At 43.5% G+C, this 17486-nt stretch overlaps 1 protein-coding gene across 1 annotated transcript in view; it reads right to left on the reverse strand.

The window, feature by feature from the left end:
- Positions 1–3806: 3806 nt before the first annotated feature.
- The window catches only part of LOC138471753 (uncharacterized), a 136185-nt gene continuing 122505 nt past the window's right edge, over positions 3807–17486 (reverse strand). Inside the window, exons 6-7 of the mRNA XM_069609565.1 lie at positions 15061–15186; positions 3807–9886 (exon numbers count right to left, since the gene is read on the reverse strand). Coding sequence (XP_069465666.1) covers positions 9731–9886; positions 15061–15186 — 282 coding nt within the window. The 3' untranslated portion in view covers positions 3807–9730. The remainder of the gene's footprint in view (positions 9887–15060; positions 15187–17486) is intronic.

The raw sequence follows: 17486 nt of genomic DNA on the forward strand, positions 1-17486 counted from the left end.
ACACACATGGAAACTAGATGGGGATAAACATGGTGCACATGCCCACTAATCTGTCATCATAAATAAAAGCACTAGTTGAGTATTCGTGTACACTTCTCAACCGTCTTTTGCTGCCATTTTTTTACATAATTCCAGCACATGTTTTCTATCCTGATGTGTGGTTTATACACCAGATGTGGCCCCTTAACCTGAGTACAATACGCTCCAAGCATGTGCTCTGAATGAGAGCACATGCAATACTCAGATAGGAATCCTCAGATAGGGAGGTGGGTGTCTGTTACACCCTGCAGTTTAGTTAAGTATGTCAAGAACATGTCAGTGGGAAGGAGATATCCGAATATGCATTCTCCTCTGGCTCCTGAATATTGGGTGACAAAACATATTTCGTTTTTTTAATATGTGTTAAGGTGGAAAGAGGCCATAAAGCAGAAGTAGCACAGGCCGTTGATTTCAGAACAATGGGCCTCATTACGAGGCTTGCGCTCCGGTAATGTAGGGTGCCGGTACGGGACCGACACCCTTCATTACGGGATGCAGAATTATGAGGTTCCCTTTGCAGGACCCGGACCAGACGTCTGGTAAAAGCAGACGTCTTTTCCGGGTCCCGCGAGGGGAAAAGGGAGGTAATAACGGGCCGTTCGTAATGTGCCCGTTGTTACCTCCCTCCCCATTCCCATTGAGCCCTATGGGGGCTCAAATGGGAATGGGGAATGGTTCCTTCAAGGAGGAATAACCGGGTCCTCCAATGTTGGAAAGACCCGGTTATTCCTCATTGAAGGAACCCGGTAATGGTGCCCCGTTAGGAGGCAGCCATGGTTCTAACAGCACCATGGCTACCTCCAAACTCGTAATGAGGCCCAATGTCTTGCAGAAATGACCTTTTCCAAGTTATACAACACCATGCTCATGCTTGAAGGAAGGGTGAAGGGGGATGTATTTATGAGATGTGATGACTGATAAGGGCTTGAGAGTAAATTGATTACACAAAACACCTGGATGAGGTGACTGAAGAACGGGGTGAGGGGAGGGTGCTCTTCCTGGAGGTAACCGATTAACAATACTTGGTGTAGTTTAACAGACTGTCAGATGGGGCAGAAGGGGTAGAGACAAATAAAGTGCAACAGTGACTGAAACAGAATGCTTTTCTATTTATTTGCATTTTTAAAGTGCATACACAGCCTGGGGGAATCGAGGCACAGTTATAGGAGGAGCATGTCTTAGTTGCGTATTTACTACTAGCCTGTGCCAGCAGTTGCTGCAGCGCCAAACATGTGACATGGAGCAGCAGCAGTGTGATGGGCTGGTGGTGGGCCGATCTAGGTAGGTCTAGCACTGAACTGGCGCGGCCGGCGCGCCTGTGCTGAGGGTTGTGCCGCTGCAGTGAGGGTGGCGCCGGGCCCGCACTACGGGCCCCGCCGCGCCCGGCATTACGGGGCCAATATTGTTTGGGCACTGGCACTTATTTTTTTACAAATTAAGCACTGATTAAAACAGTTAAAAAACGAAAATTAAAATGTTTCTAAGTACACTGAAGTAACTCCCTGACTAAATACCTAAACTAAATTATGAACATTAATACATTATTTAGCAAATATTGCTTGGCTGTAGGCAAATTCTGAGAACTTCTAAATAGTCACTTAGACTGATGACTCTCCTTATTGAAATCAGAGCGCAGCGCTCCCACCAGTTACTCTGCTTGTCTTGTCCCACGTAGACCTGGACTCAAACCTGCTTCTTCACCAACCTAGACTTATTTCAAGAGATTAAGTGGGCCTAACTCAGGAAATTAATTAAACAGGACCTTCCTGTTAAGGTGAGGACAATTAAAGGCAGTTTAGAATTCTCAAACTGTCTCCAAGCCCACTCAGCCTCCAATCATCTTGCGGAATGTTCCCATTTAATCAAGACCCTGCCTCCTGACCACCATGATGGATTGGAAAACCTTCCTGAGGAACAATAGGAGTTAAGGTACATAAAACAGAGCTGTGTCTGAAAAATGCAAAACGAAATTAAAGATGCCAAAGAATTACCTCCCCACCTAGCCAGCGAAACCTGACAGAAGGCCAGTCTGCACCTGTTCGTCCAACTTTGCTTGCTGAACCGTTGTGCCGCCCGATACCCGCAGCGACTTCCATCTCAAACTCTGTCACAGAAGCCTGCTAAGTGCCCTGAAGCCGACTTGATCCTGGCAAACACCAAGAACATCTACAGCACAAGGTACACTGTGGTTCTGTCCCCTGGGTCCTTCCCAGAAGGCCCCTAGAGACATTGTAAGACCTATTGCTCCCTTTGTGCTAAAGCCAAGAAATCTAAACAAACTGGTGTAGCTTTAACCATACCGACTCCCCTCCTGTCAGTATCCAGAGTCTATCCCCTTTCCTTCTTTGAAACTGTCCTCTGCATTCTTTTACAGGGTGGGTTGTATTTTGTAGTGTTGTTGGACTGTCTGATGTGATTAATAAAGTAGATATTTTTAATAGAAGCTTGACTGGACACTGCTTTTATCATTGTGTAACAATTGTATTTTCGCTGTGCTGCAACTAACCAACGATCCACATCCTTTCGGAGAAAAGCCTGCTGTTTCGCCCATGTTACCAAAATTGGACAAGGAGGTTTATCATTTTCTTGTTATTCCAATCTGTTCGGATCCCTTCTGGTGTATTAGAGATGTGGGGCAGATTGATGGTTTAGAAACTGATATTCACTCCGGAACCACTGCTGCCCCGGCCATTGATTCGTCACACCGTCCCTTCCCAGACAGGGGGGCATGAGCCAACTCAATGTTACTCTTTTTATCAGATTCGGAAGTATTAAATGATATGCTGGCACATCCAGGATTCAAACTTGAGACCCACAGCTTGAACACAGATCGCTGCAGCAGGTGCATCAAACATCTTACACTTACACATTATAGTCACATGTTCTCATCTGTGGATTTACCTTTTGAGGATAGGTGAAGAATAAGGGATGATATATGAGAAGAGTAATTTAGAAGGGAAAGCAGAGTAAAATCGAAAAGCAATGCAATTTCATATATTTGTGTTTTGTACACTGCACTTTCTTTCATTGGGCGGTCTTTTTTCTCTAAAAAGTGATGGATGCAACTCAAGGCTTTGAATTAATAATGACCATTATCATTGCTCTGGGCAGTCTCTTGTGCCATACTTTCTTAACCTGTTTGCACCATTACAGTAGGAGACCGGCTAGTTGCAAACCTTTCTTGGTCCTGCCACCAGTATGTGGCATGCAAGATTTCCCAGAGCTATGCGAGTTGTTATGATTAATTTTAAAACTTGTATCCATCGCTTTTCAGTGATGGTGGAGAGCAGTCTGTCGAGCCAGTGTGTCGTCAGCCACAGGCACCTGGCTGTCATGGCACTTCCTGTGATGTCACTTCCCATGACGTCCCCTGGGTCAAAGAATGCGCCATACGGTTCAGTCCCTCCATCCCCGGTACATTTGAACATTTTCACCGCTGGTATTATGGAATATGTGCTACCAGCACAACCTGATCAGGGTCTATGCTCTGGCGCTGCGCCACCTTTTTGTGAGAATGCGCGACTGACTGATTAGCAGCTCACTGCTGGAACATATCACACGTCCATGTGTTGCAGTGCATGCACATTGCACACTTCTGTGCACATTTCATTTGAACTGAAATGTGTGCACTTTATGTGCATTGCTTCCTTTGCACCAGGGACAGAACCTTCCACAAAACCACCAATGTCCTTCTTACACAATCGTCTCTGTAATCTGTTGTAATGTAGGCTCTGTGATTAACTCACAAAAGAAGAGACAGACAAAGCTACTGTACAGTAAGACATATTTTTTATAGATTACATTTAGAAAAATAAAAATGATATGGTGAAAAGATCGGCGAAAAAAGACCAGTGTTGTTCAAATATTTACAGTTTTTACAATTTAACACATAATATCAGCTTACACGCAGTGGTCAAATGGGCACTTGCTTGTAGCAGGGGGTTTGCACAGTTGGCCAGTGATGGCTTCACACAAGACAAGGTACAGATAGTACAAGAGTTTAAGAAATGGCATACAGTGTTCAGTGGTGGTAGTGTGATGGACAGATGCCAGAGCACTCCAGGGAACAACACCTGGCAAGCCTCGTTTCCATTTCTTCTAAGCTGTTTGGATTGGTCATGTGTGCCCTAAATGGTATCCCTGTTTTCTAAGAATGTATTAATAATGTTATCATAAACTGTTGATTTGGGGTTGTTCCCCAATAGGAAAGGGGAGTTAGGTTGACATTGTTGTTCTAGGTATTAGTGTGACAATGAGCTTGGCAGCAATCTATATCATGACAAAGTAAAGAGCATGTAAGTGTTAACAGCAAAACATTCTATCACAATTATTCTTTTCATTAATATTATAGTAAATACGAGGAAAGTCAGTAGTTACCGCCTTGTAGTCCACCCATTTGCCAGATGTTGTAATGTTGGTGGCATAAGCAGTCTTGTTTATTCCTAATGGAATTCTGTATACATGTAAAATACAACTATGTGCACAATTGTCATCTTTCCAATTTTTCACTTTTGTAAAATGCGTCCCAAATCCTTGATTTGTTCACGTTGTTACTGTGAGGAAGTTGGCAAAGCATAACTAACGCTTCATTAGTAGCCATTTGCTGCTACGCTCGTGTATGGGGAGATGGTAAACTCGCGTATGGGGAGATGGTAAGCTCATGTATGGGGAGATGGTAAGCTCATGTATGGGGGAGATGGTAAGCTCGTGTATGGGGAGATGGTAAGCTCGTGTATGGGGAGATGGTAAGCTCGTGTATGGGGAGATGGTAAGCTCGTGTATGGGGGAGATGGTAAGCTCGTGTATGGGGAGATGGTAAGCTCGTGTATGGGGGAGATGGTAAGCTTATGTATGGGGAGATGGTAAGCTCGTGTATGTGGAGATGGTAAACTCATGTATGGGGAGATGGTAAGCTTATGTATGGGGAGAGATGGTAAGCTCGCGTATGGGGAGATGGTAAGCACATGTATGGGGAGATGGTAAGCTCATGTATGGGGAGAGATGGTAAGCTCATGTATGGGGAGAGATGGTAAGCTCATGTATGGGGAGAGATGGTAAGCTCGTGTATGGGGAGATGGTAAACTCATGTATGGGGAGATGGTAAGCTCATGTATGGGGAGAGATGGTAAGCTCGCGTATGGGGAGATGGTAAGCACATGTATGGGGAGATGGAAAGCACATGTATGGGGGAGATGGTAAGCTCATGTATGGGGAGATGGTAAGCTCATGTATGGGGAGATGGTAAGCTCATGTATGGGGAGAGATGGTAAGCTCATGTATGGGGAGATGGTAAGCTCGCGTATGGGGAGATGGTAAGCACATGTATGGGGAGATGGTAAGCACATGTATGGGGGAGATGGTAAGCTCATGTATGGGGAGATGGTAAGCTCGTGTATGGGGAGAAATGGTATGGGGGAAATGGTAAGCTCATGTATGGGGAGATGGTAAACTCATGTATGGGGAGATGGTAAACTCATGTATGGAGGAGATGGTAAACTCATGTATGGGGAGATGGTAAGCTCGTGTATGGGGAGAAATGGTATGGGGGAAATGGTAAACTCATGTATGGGGAGATGGTAAACTCATGTATGGGGAGATGGTAAACTCATGTATGGAGGAGATGGTAAACTCATGTATGGGGAGATGGTAAGCTCATGTATGGGGGAGATGGTAAGCTCGTGTATGGGGAGATGGTAAACTCATGTATGGGGAGATGGTAAACTCATGTATGGGGGAGATGGTAAGCTCATGTATGGGGAGATGGTAAGCTCGTGTATGGGGAAGATGGTAAGCACATGTATGGGGGAGATGGTAAGCTCATGTATGGGGGAGATGGTAAGCTCATGTATGGGGGAGATGGTAAGCTCATGTCTGGGGAGATGGTAAACTCATGTATGGAGGAGATGGTAAGCTCATGTATGGGGAGATGGTAAACTCATGTATGGAGGAGATGGTAAGCTCATGTATGGAGGAGATGGTAAGCTCATGTATGGGGAGATGGTAAGCTCATGTATGGGGAGATGGTAAGCTCGTGTATGGGGAGATGGTAAGCTCGTGTATGGGGAGATGGTAAGCACATGTATGGGGGAGATGGTAAGCTCATGTATGGGGGAGATGGTAAGCTCATGTATGGGGGAGATGGTAAGCTCATGTGTGGGGAGATGGTAAACTCATGTATGGAGGAGATGGTAAGCTCATGTATGGGGAGATGGTAAACTCATGTATGGAGGAGATGGTAAGCTCATGTATGGGGAGATGGTAAACTCGTGTATGGGGAGATGGTAAGCTCGTGTATGGGGAGATGGTTTTATGGGACACAGCGCTGATTGTTAGTGCCTCGGAAAAGGATGAATTACACTGTTATTGATCTGATGCGAGAGGTGTGGACCCTGCAAGCTGTTCTACACAAACATGCACATTTCTGAATAAGGGTGCCCAGTATGGCCAGAGAGTAATGTGAAACTATCTCTCACACACACAAGATTCCTTCACTAAAATGCTGTTTAGGTCATTCCATGCATCTTAAACGTGACTCTTCTGGCTAAAGGGGGGCAGTGGGTGAAGTGGACCTGCAGATATATTTTCTCTTGTCAATCAGAATTTCACCGGAGCAATTATTTCCTGTGTTAGTCTCACCCCACACCTGCAGCAAACTGGTAGACAGTGTGTTTCAAGTTTCTTCTCCAAGTGGCCACTAGACTGGGGCCTGTAAATCTCACTCCCTGCCTTCAGGTGAAGGTGGATCTCTAAACGGCGACCAGCAAAGTGAAAGCAAGGAGGATGGAAGTGGGAGGTGCACCGGAGCCATGAACGTTGGTAGGGATCCGTAAAGCGGAGTCAGAGAGGGTTATAGGTCAAAGGATCGAATCAAAAGGATCGAAATACAATAGAGTCGAATCAAAAGGACCGAAAACAAAAGGTTCGAATTTTATTTTTTTTAAAAATTGTAATTCTTTTTTTTGGGGGAGGTCCCCTCCCCAACCCCCGTTTTTGTGGCAAAAACCACTTTTTTTACCTATACGGAAAACCAAAAAAAAATATATAATAAAAAAAAAAATTCAAACCTTTTGTTTTCGGTCCTATTGACTCGACCCTATTGCATTTGAACCTTTTGAATTCTAACCTTTGACCGGACACCGTCGGAGAGCAAATGGTAGAACCACTCTGAACCCAAGAGATTTAGCATTTAGCCTAGCTTGCATGGACCCTACTAAAGACGTAAGCTCACTTCACAGGGAGTCAAAACACACGGCTAAAATGATGAGCCGGACTAGAAGCAGATGGATGATGCTCTGTAAGAATAGGGAACAGACATGCTTTCCCAGTCCTCCTGAATCTTTGCTCAGTGGAGTGGGAGCACAGATGAGAAGTGCTTGCTCAGCAACTCTCCAAGCCATAGGGGTCAACCAGTTTCTGAGTTAGATCGAGCGGTCTTCCTGCATTAAACATAACGTGAAGATGATCATATGATGCAATATCCCTGTAAGCTTGCCTGTTGAAAGCCACGTGTGCCACAGGCTGTCCATAGGCAAGACATATGCAGAAGTGTAATCTTCCGGCTAAATCAGTAACTTTGGAATTTGGAGACCCGACAACTGTTTCTGGCTTCCCCACTCATCCACACGGTGTTCTCCTGTGCGAACATCTTTATGTCCCTGTGCTTTAGCTCTTCTAGGTGCCAGGAAGTGGCGGGCTGACCTACAGCGATGCCTGGAGATTTCCTGGTGGGCCTCTGCACCTGGTCCCCTTTTCTTTTTTATATGTCTGTGTGCAGCACACACCATTAAGATGCTTTTTGTTGCTTACAAAGTGTAAAGTAGGGACCCTTTGAAAAGAAAATCCAGTTCCTCGTTGGGTTCCCTAGTCCACTCCTGGTGCCAGGCACTGCATACACATATCTGCATATTTACCTCACGCCTTGCTGAGTAGGTTATAAGCAAAGCCAGGCCCACTGTCTAAGCACAGAAGGCGGGAGGGTAGAATTGTGACTTTGAAAAAGCAATATGTTCCCTAATGATTTTCAGTAATGACATGCTTAGTAACAGAAAGGGAAGCCATCAAAGCACTCCATGCTCGTATATGATGTGCCAGACGCCCATAGTGCAAACAGCAGTGCAGTTGCTGAATTTTTCTTGTTCATGTAATGGAGTACAAACAATAACAGCTGTTCAACAAAGAGCATCCCAGTGTAAACAGCAAGGTTATAAGATTCATAGCTGATATTTCTTAAGTGCTTAAAGTGCAAGTACATGTAAAAGATCATGTTTACATGGTGACATTCTTAGAAGTAACATATATGTTCTTTTGGTTATACGCAAGTATCCATTGTTGTACAAAACAGTGCAGCCACACAGTGACACACACACAGCATAAATAAGACACGCTGCTATAAGTAGAAAGTGAAGAAAGTCACATCATCAGGTGATCTTGGGTACACTCCCTATCAAGGCGTTGGAGCATTGACTATTTAGCGAGCGCGGAGAACAGCCCGAAGAATGACCTCCATTTCAAGTCAGTTTCTTGCGAATGGGACGGATTATTACAGCACCAGCATCTGTACAAGAAGCAGAAGAGGCTAAGTCTTACTTTCCATCCGCAAAGGAAATGGATTAACCAGTATACAAATGTATACGTTAATCGTAAAACTCTGTCCAGCACTAGAAAAAGCAAACTAGATTCCGACATTCAGCGTGCCATGTTGCAATTCTTATTACTTTTAGCAAGAAACAAGGGTGGTCTTTTAGACTCCCAACATCATTTCTTCACATATTGGAAGCCCCAGAAGTGACATCTCCAGATGAGGAGTTCCTGTGTGATTTCAGCCAGCAGGCTTGATAGAGTTGGCATGTATCCAAGGTCACTTGAGTCACACCTAGAATGCATTTTAGGGAGTCTTTCATCGCTGTGTTGTACATTCCACCATTTTCACAAACGTCTGCCCTGCTTGAAAACAACGGCACAGTCAGCTGCCGCCTGCTGCAAAGCCGCACCTAAACTTCCCAAAGGAAGGCCTCAGCGGGCCGCCTGCATTGAAACACACACTTTGGCGTTTTACTCGACAGGCAGGGAGCAGGCAGCAGGCAGCTGCTCTGTGCAAATAGCAGTATAGTTCCGTTTACCTGGGCTCCAGGCCTTTCTCAGGTGGGCTACATAGTGCAGTTTACGAGCAATAATTATGGTGGGCAAATGTGAGGCATTTTTCAAATACTTGATCTCTCAATATTGCCACGATTGTTTTAAAAACACATCAGAATCTGCCTGGACAGCTGAATCGTAATGTTCTTTGTGGTTTCATTTTTCCAAAATAGGTCGTTCAGCAATTCTGGTGATCATTCCAAAATGGGAGAACTCGTAGGGTTTGGCATGAAATGGCGTTCTCCACGCCTGGTGTCCCGTGCAGGTGGGCCTGTTGGGCTCTTCCGCAACATGCCCTGTTTCTTCAAGTCCTGTTGTATTGTCAAACCTTTCTTATTTAATGCATGGAAAAGAGAAGGACTTGAATTGGAACCACGTGGTGCTCTCGTTTACTTAGGTACATGCGTGAGCACGCGAGATTTCATCTTTTAATAATCTGCACTGGATTGCCCATCGCTCAGTGAGGAATTGACCGCTCCTCGTTCTTCGCCTGTTCTTTCTAAATCTCACTCAGACTCTTGCCCAGCCACGAAAGGCATCTTGCACAACTTGAACTCTATACGTGGGCTTTCCTTGTGTGTATTCTCCCAAGGACGTCAATCGTGTCATCGACCAGGGACTCCAAGATGTCGTCTGTGAGTTTCATCTTCACCGTGAGCTCGTCCTCCGTGTAGTCGGTCCACTGCTCTTCTTCTTGGTGAAGTTCCTGAATCTAAAAAGGCGAAACAGAGGCTGTAACATGGCTTATTTTGCAATTATCCCAAGAGAAAGATAATGCTCAATTTCTGTGGGTAGTACCAATAGGGCAAGACACCATTTTTGCAATTGCTGAGCTGCTTGCCGTGGAAGACTCAAAGCACTATTAAAACATTGAAGAAAACATCAGTCTTTGCATTTGCCATTCTATAAAAATATGTACCATTAAATCCCCTGTCCTGTGTTTGCCCTTTTATTACCCCATACATTGCAAATAGGTAATTTCCCACTCTGCAACTAAAGGGGAATGAGATGAGAAATCAGCATCTCCACCTGGCTCTGACGCATCTAATTTACTTGTACCCAAAGTAGGCCAGGTAATGCCAGATGCAAGGCGAACAAGGACATAATATAATATATAGTAATAATGTCCATATATATATATATATATATATATATATATATATACACACACATATGGTCGCCATATATAATGTCACTGGGAAAGGTTTGTGGGGACATTATATAGGTGAACATATATATATAGGGACAGAGGGTGCAGGGTTTGAGGGGGTGTCCCCCGCACCCTTTGAAAAAAAAGGTTTTGGGGGTTGCGGGGTCCCCTGCTGCATGTTCCACGTAATAATGTCTCTGCAAAAAACAGCAATTTTCTGGGAAATGTTTTGCATGGCGACATTTTTGTGGGACAGTATCAGATGGAACCCGTATGCCAATGAAGAGATGCAGATGAACCCGTGGAAGCTCATCGGCGGCCGAACCATGGACCCATGGGTCCCCAAATAATACAGTCTCAATTTCTGGCAGCTTGTGCCATCCGACTACTGTACTAGTGGCGGTGAAGCAGACGTCATACTTTCAATACATACATGAATGTTATGGATAGACAGTGGAGACACTGTGCTTCTTAATTGATAAAATATGTGCATCCTGGGTTCTGAGCAAGCAACAAGCCCACCTATGTTCGGTGTAAAAGAGTGAGAAAAAAGAAGATTTTCATGACTGATAAGGAACTTCTTCATGCTTTGTTTCCTTTTTCTAAAGCAACACTTTGATTTGTTCATTATTTATTGTAGTTCTTGATACATCCTTAATTGCATGAATCGCGCAATAACATATGTTTGCTAACTGCCCCTTGATCATTACAGTTTACGTAGTATCTGTTCACAGTGGCCCCCTTTGCTTAAGTTTCAATTGTGAATTGTGGTCCAGCTGTCATCATTCCACATCTGATGGACATGAGAAGATATCCTGTTAAACTACAGCCACATGTTTTGTGTGTCAATCACACTTGGTTACCAGTCTTGGAATTTTTTATAATTTTAGGTGTTCCGCTGATAGGTTCTAGCGGGTTAGTGTATCTCCACATGCGCTTCTCGCAGCTATGATATAGACATGTACTCCTAGCAGAGAGGAAAAGGTTTCATCACATATGCTTGTGTTTCCTGACCAGGCATGGAGAGGAACAGAGTTCTCGAAATGCACGTTTGGCACTTGCCAAGTGCAGAGGAGAGAATGAGGCTGGGGCTGAAGGTAAGGGTGGGGGCAGGCTTCCCCTTTATCCACTCCTCACAGCCAGGAGCCACAGATGAAGGGAAGCCTGCGCTAGCCCCTGCCTCTTCCTCAGACCTTGCCTCAAAGTCCAGCAGGGGTTGGGTGCTTTCATGCAAAGAGGACCTGAAGTGATGGCTGTAATTGATTGGCAGTTAAAGCAGGGCAGCACTTGCTGCAAGTAAAAGCATAAGGAGTTGCCGAGAGATGTTGTATTTCCCATGCCATAGGCACTAAAATCATACCCATAATGTAGCTAGAAGAGTTCCACAATCACTATGTGGCTAACATACCACACCTATTTTTCCATCCAGTCTCCGAGAGGTTTTAGGGCAGCCAGGGCCATTTTAAGCACTTTGGGGGCACGGACACCTATGGGGCACCCCTCCAACAGACCAAAGGAATTAAGGGATATAGAATATCTAGTGCGCCCCACCCCGCCTCACGATAACAACCCATAGCTTGACATGCTGTCTCGCAGAGATCAAAATAAGCATGGTAAACTCCCATTCAGATACCTTACACTCTTCATTCATGTTGTAATCAGAGTGATAAACAAGTAGCATTTCAAGGGCAACATTAGCAGTCTATGTGAGGGTACTTGTCTTCAAGCATAGGTACAGCAAACACTTAATCAATAGCAGCCACGTGGAAGGTATAGTGGACATAGTATACCTGCAGGGCACAGATTCTATGACAAAGGTACACATAATCCAGAATAGTCTGAGATTAGCTGCCTCAGAGACAGCAAAAGTGCTCAAGCATGGATACAGATGAACAATGGGAAGCAAGGATCAAACTACACATACCATAGCATAGCATAGAGAGTGGATGATGATTTGAAGATACCAAGGTCTCTGTATCCAGACAAACTGAGATTAGTAGTGGGACATGGTTTTCAAGCAGTGTCGCCGTTCGAGAGCAAAGAAACAGGTGGCTCTGGAGTGCAATATATCAATGCTCACTATCATTATAGAGCAAGCAACACTATATATAGTCAGTGAAACCATGAATGAGTCTTTTTTAAAGATCATACCCTCAGAACGAAATCACTCTGAAGGGCTGACAATTTTGAAAGGTTTAGGGACTTGCAATTTTGACAAGTGAGGAGATACAAGATTAAATGAGATACCCAGGATCACACATTGATTAAGAGGTGAAGCTGGGAGTCATACCCACAATTTCTGGTCTTACCAATTTATTTTCTAGTATTTACAGAACTAAATTGGAAAATATGAAAATCACATAACCCAATATAAACATTTAAAAAACAAAACATTATAGAAACATATTATTCAAAATGGGAATGATTCTAGCTTCATTGTCTCCATCATCAAGGAAAGTATATAAATACCAGCATACTAATGGATGTGATCTTAAAAGATTTCAAATATGTTTTTCTTTTGTACTGTAAAGCTTTAAATACACCCCAAACACAGGCTTGTGCACTGGTATTTAAAAATGTGCAGAAAAAATGTTTTGTTGTCACATAAGTAAACCTTAAAATATGCTGGTAAGAAGCCTGCAATATCTGATCTGCTCTCTTCTGTCTAGAACTCCTTCCACTCAAATGGCCTACATGATAGGAATTATCAGGTAATTGGCCAAACAATGCCTCCAGTATGTGAGAAGAAAACCTTTACAGTACTGTCAGTGATATAAGATATGTCCAGGATCACTGTATTGTCTGCTGGCAAAGCCAGGATCCAAGCATCAACGCTTTGGTTCCACAGTCTGGAATTCGGATACTTAAACACCTCTAACACTTTATTGTCATCATTGTAGGTGCCTGCCTAGGTTTTACAACTCCCCATCTAAACAAACCAATTTCTAGACCATCACCATATTGATGGTATGTTAGTTTCTATAGCAACCACTAACTAGTGCACGTACATTGGTGATGATAACACCTGGGGTGCTATAGAACAATGTACATTTACATGCAGGCTTAACAACTTCATACATTGGAAACGCTGAAACAGCTTTACTGGAATTTGGTATTGTAATCTTGCATGTGAACGCATATCTCTGTAATGAGTGCTTAACACACTGAGCTATCCTCTGAACCATCAGGACACTCAACTGTATCAATATGTATTTCAACTTTGGCTATTGCAAATGATCAATATAATACCCAAAGGAAGGTGAGAAGGCTACAGTTGTTGTGCCACACAAACTATGTATACCACAGTGAACATAGCATTACAGGATGAAAAGATCTGAACAAAATGTACTTGTCAACAACAGACCGAAAATAGGTTTAGCCTTAGCAACACACCACAGAAAATCCTGATGTGGGATACTTAATTATGTCGACTTAGGGAAACTGACTTTTTGTTTTTCAATAAGACTCTTTCTTGGGGGCCCCCTCCAAGGTGGGGGCCCGGGGCAAGTGTTGCAGCCACCATGATTCATCGAAGCATATATGGTACATTGCCAAACTATCTATTCAAGGCATTTAAACTCTACCAGCCCATAAGACCTTTACGCTCTAAAAATGGATTCTGTTGAATCCAAAATATCTGCTGAAATTCCCTGGTCCCAATTATCGTAGTGCTTTGCTGCATATTGGATCAGATTGATGGGCAACAAAAACGGTAATGGCTTCGAGAGTGAAAAACAATGAAATGTCATGTCAATGTTGATTTTGTAACGAGCCATCGTCCATTGAAAACCTTGAATATCTCTTTGTCGCTTTCCCGGCCTTGTCACAGCTAAGAAAATCTCGTTTTTACAAATTCTTTAAAGAGTTTAGAGCGCTCTCCCAAAAAGAAATGTGGGAAAAAATATGAAATGCTGAGCAAATATCTTTTTGGACAAATTGGCCTTGTGTTAGCTTAATTTTATACATTCTTAAGGAAAATGGTGTAAATAAGATAAGTGAGATTTTAAATGACAAATAGATTTTAAAGTTTGTGTACATTGTGTACCAGGCGTGAAATTATTTTTTTTGTTGTGTTTTTAACAATGTCTGTCTTTTATTCGCTTGTCATTTGATAAGGATGAAATATTTTGTTTTTAACCAAAACAGATAAAGATTCATTTGAACTGAAAAAAAAAGGATTCTTGCTTTTTAAACCAAGGTTTAATCTTTCCTCTTCTGGAGGTAAGAGAATCTCGGTTATGGGTACCAAATTGTGTAATTGTCGACCTGAACATTTATGAACTAAACATGATCGAAATTCTTTCAAGAAAAAACCGTAAAGCCTCTCTGTTTTGTCATTATCTTTGGAATGATTTAGAGATTTCTGTGCATCTCTCCATGTTTCTCAATGTTTCTCTTCTTAAACCTAGTTTTAGCGCATTGATACGCTCGGGGCATTAGTTCAATATAACACGCGCAAATATAAAACAACATATAATAAGCCATTCTGCCATTTGTTGGCAAACCCTTCTCATAACAATAGTGACTGTTCCAGCAGCCATGATAATGGGAAATTGACCACTACTTTCATTCGAGGTCTTCGGCCTCGGCTCGGGACCTTATCTAGGACACTAGTCAATTGTCCACCTCTTTGCTGCATTCAGATTGAGATCTGATGTAATCATTCTCCCCTTGTGCCCCTCCCTCGTGCCCCTTTTTGAATTCTCGAAAAACACACTTGATAGTGCTTCCCTTACCAAGAGGACATCCACCCGGTCTCTTTGGAGGCTTCCAAACTTCATCAACTTTTGAAGTTGCCATTTCGTCTCCAGGTCATTCCCTTCCAGATTCAGGAGCCGGAGCATTTTGGCCTCTATAAATGACTGCAAGAAAAGACAATGATAAAAGCCTGAGGCATGCGCAAAGGTCTAAAACAAAGCATCAGAAAGAAAGACGCAATGGAGATATGCAGAAGAATGGCTCGTTGTGCTTTGCTTTAGGTTTTGCTCTCTTCACTAGGCACATTTCTCTATCTCTGTTGGAGCTGGATACCTAGGGCCAAAGACTCAGTTCATAGTGGGGAAACCTGAGTGACTTTTTAAATAATACACATACAATCATACAGAGCTCTGTACAAAACCCAATTATCACTAGGGGCAATGAGGCAGATTACATTGTTTCTGTTTCACAAATAGTAGTAGCGTTGCAGATCCAGTGGATGGGAAATATTGGCAGCAAAGTTTTTCTGCACATTTTTTCCAATCCACTGGATTTTGTTACATTTTTCAGACAGAGTCGGGGAGCAGGACGCACATACCAGGCCTGCCTGCTTTTCCCACTCTGCCTGTCAAATGTGCTGCATTACCACCAACATTTATTTTCATGATGCTGGCAATGCAATGGATGCCTATGGAATCTGCCTGAAATTTCCACCTGGTGAAAGCAAGTGGGCGGCAGAGGAATCCATTGTGCAGCCGAGTAGCATAGGAATCCATTGTGTAGGTGAGGGGCATATGAATCCATTGTGCTGGTGAGTGGCATAGGAATCCATTGTGCAGACGGGTAGCATAGGAATCCATTGTGCAGGCGAGGGGCATAGGAATCCCTTGTTCTGGTGGGTGGCATAGGAATCCATTGCAAATACCTCAATGCCACAAACATTAGGGAATAGTGAAGTGTCAAAGCAATTTTGCCTGTTTTACTCTTAACCTTTCCAATACCTGATGGAAAAGATCAAAATTTGATCAGAGAAGAACATTTGCACTTAAGTGTAAACTGAAATCATCCCCACATGCAAGTTAGGTTTCAAACTATAGTAATTTTGTTGGGCAGTGTTTTCCATGGGAGGGAGGCATAATCCACAATGCAGGCCTTCACAGTATGAGAAATGCCCCAGGCTATGAGGGTGTCAGCGGATGCTCTGTGGTTCAGGTAAGGTATGCCCATCATGGCATAGGGCAAGTCAGCACTTGGTTAGACTGACCAAGACCATGAGGATGGAGACAGGGTTTGAGGACCGACCAAGAATGAACGATCCAGCCCTACTGGCCGAGTAAAGTTCCTTTCAAGCCGACAGTCCATAGCATGCAGGCTGGTCCCCTCTAATCGTCGCTCGTGTGCTATGCACGACCAGAGATTCTACTTACCACCCAGATTACCTAACACAGCCTAAAAAACTGAAAAACTGAAAGATTCGACAAGAGGAAAAGGACAGATGGAATCCTCCAGGGGAAACAGGAGTAACACCGGAGGTCAGGAAACGGGCAGCACCCAATCTCAACTGAGAGATTCTTAGAGGGGTCAACCAAATCTAAAGCTACCGATGATCCCCGTGCTCTGTGGAAGAAGCTTTAACAGGGTATCCAGTCATTCCATCGAATTCAAAGTATCGACAGACCATACCATTGAAAAAAATGCATCGAAAAAAAAACATTGAATGCATTTTTTTAAACGGCAAAGGGTTTAGTAAAAATTGTTTTTTAAGGTAAAAAAAGGGGTTTTGTGGGGCACCCCCCCATACATTTCTTTGTTTTAAAATGCATTCAATGGGTTTTTTTCAATGCTTTTTTTGTCAATGGTATGGTTGTCGATGGTTTGGCTGTCGATGGAATCACTAGGAACCCTTTAATAGTGATAGGTAGCGACAGTCCAAACCTGCAGGGCATATTCTACTGCAGAAAATTCAGATTTCTTATTAGCCCAGAATGTTCTCTGCATATTTAAGAAACCCCCCTGCAGATTTTGAAATATTTAGACACCCCTATAACTATGGAATGTCCAACACCGCAGGGATAGGAAAAACATTTCTGCGGATGTTCAGGAGGTTTTCTGTAAATCTGGACTGCTTCTGGTGATTGGCAGTGTGCCCACTAGCCGGTGTGTTTGGGGAACGTGTTTCTTTCTTCCCAGGGTTGCTTCAGTGAATCTCCATCACAGAGGTAAGGCCTGCAGCCAGAGCCTCTGATGGAAGCCAAGGGAGTGAAGGCCATTCAGAAACCTGAGACCCAGCCGAAGATTGATCTTTGAAGGGAGATTCCTTAAGAGCGGGAAGTCCTATGATATGGCAATTTAACACGCGCTGAAAAACTTGCAGAGCCGCTTGGAGTATTGTTTTATTTTGTGTATGCCCCCCAAATAGCATTTGATTAACGAATTATGAGGCCCGGGAGACAGGTTTCGTTAG

The sequence above is a fragment of the Ambystoma mexicanum genome, chromosome 8, assembly GCF_040938575.1.
Source record: "Ambystoma mexicanum isolate Mex_15411 chromosome 8, UKY_AmexF1_1, whole genome shotgun sequence".
Lineage (NCBI taxonomy): Eukaryota > Metazoa > Chordata > Amphibia > Caudata > Ambystomatidae > Ambystoma > Ambystoma mexicanum.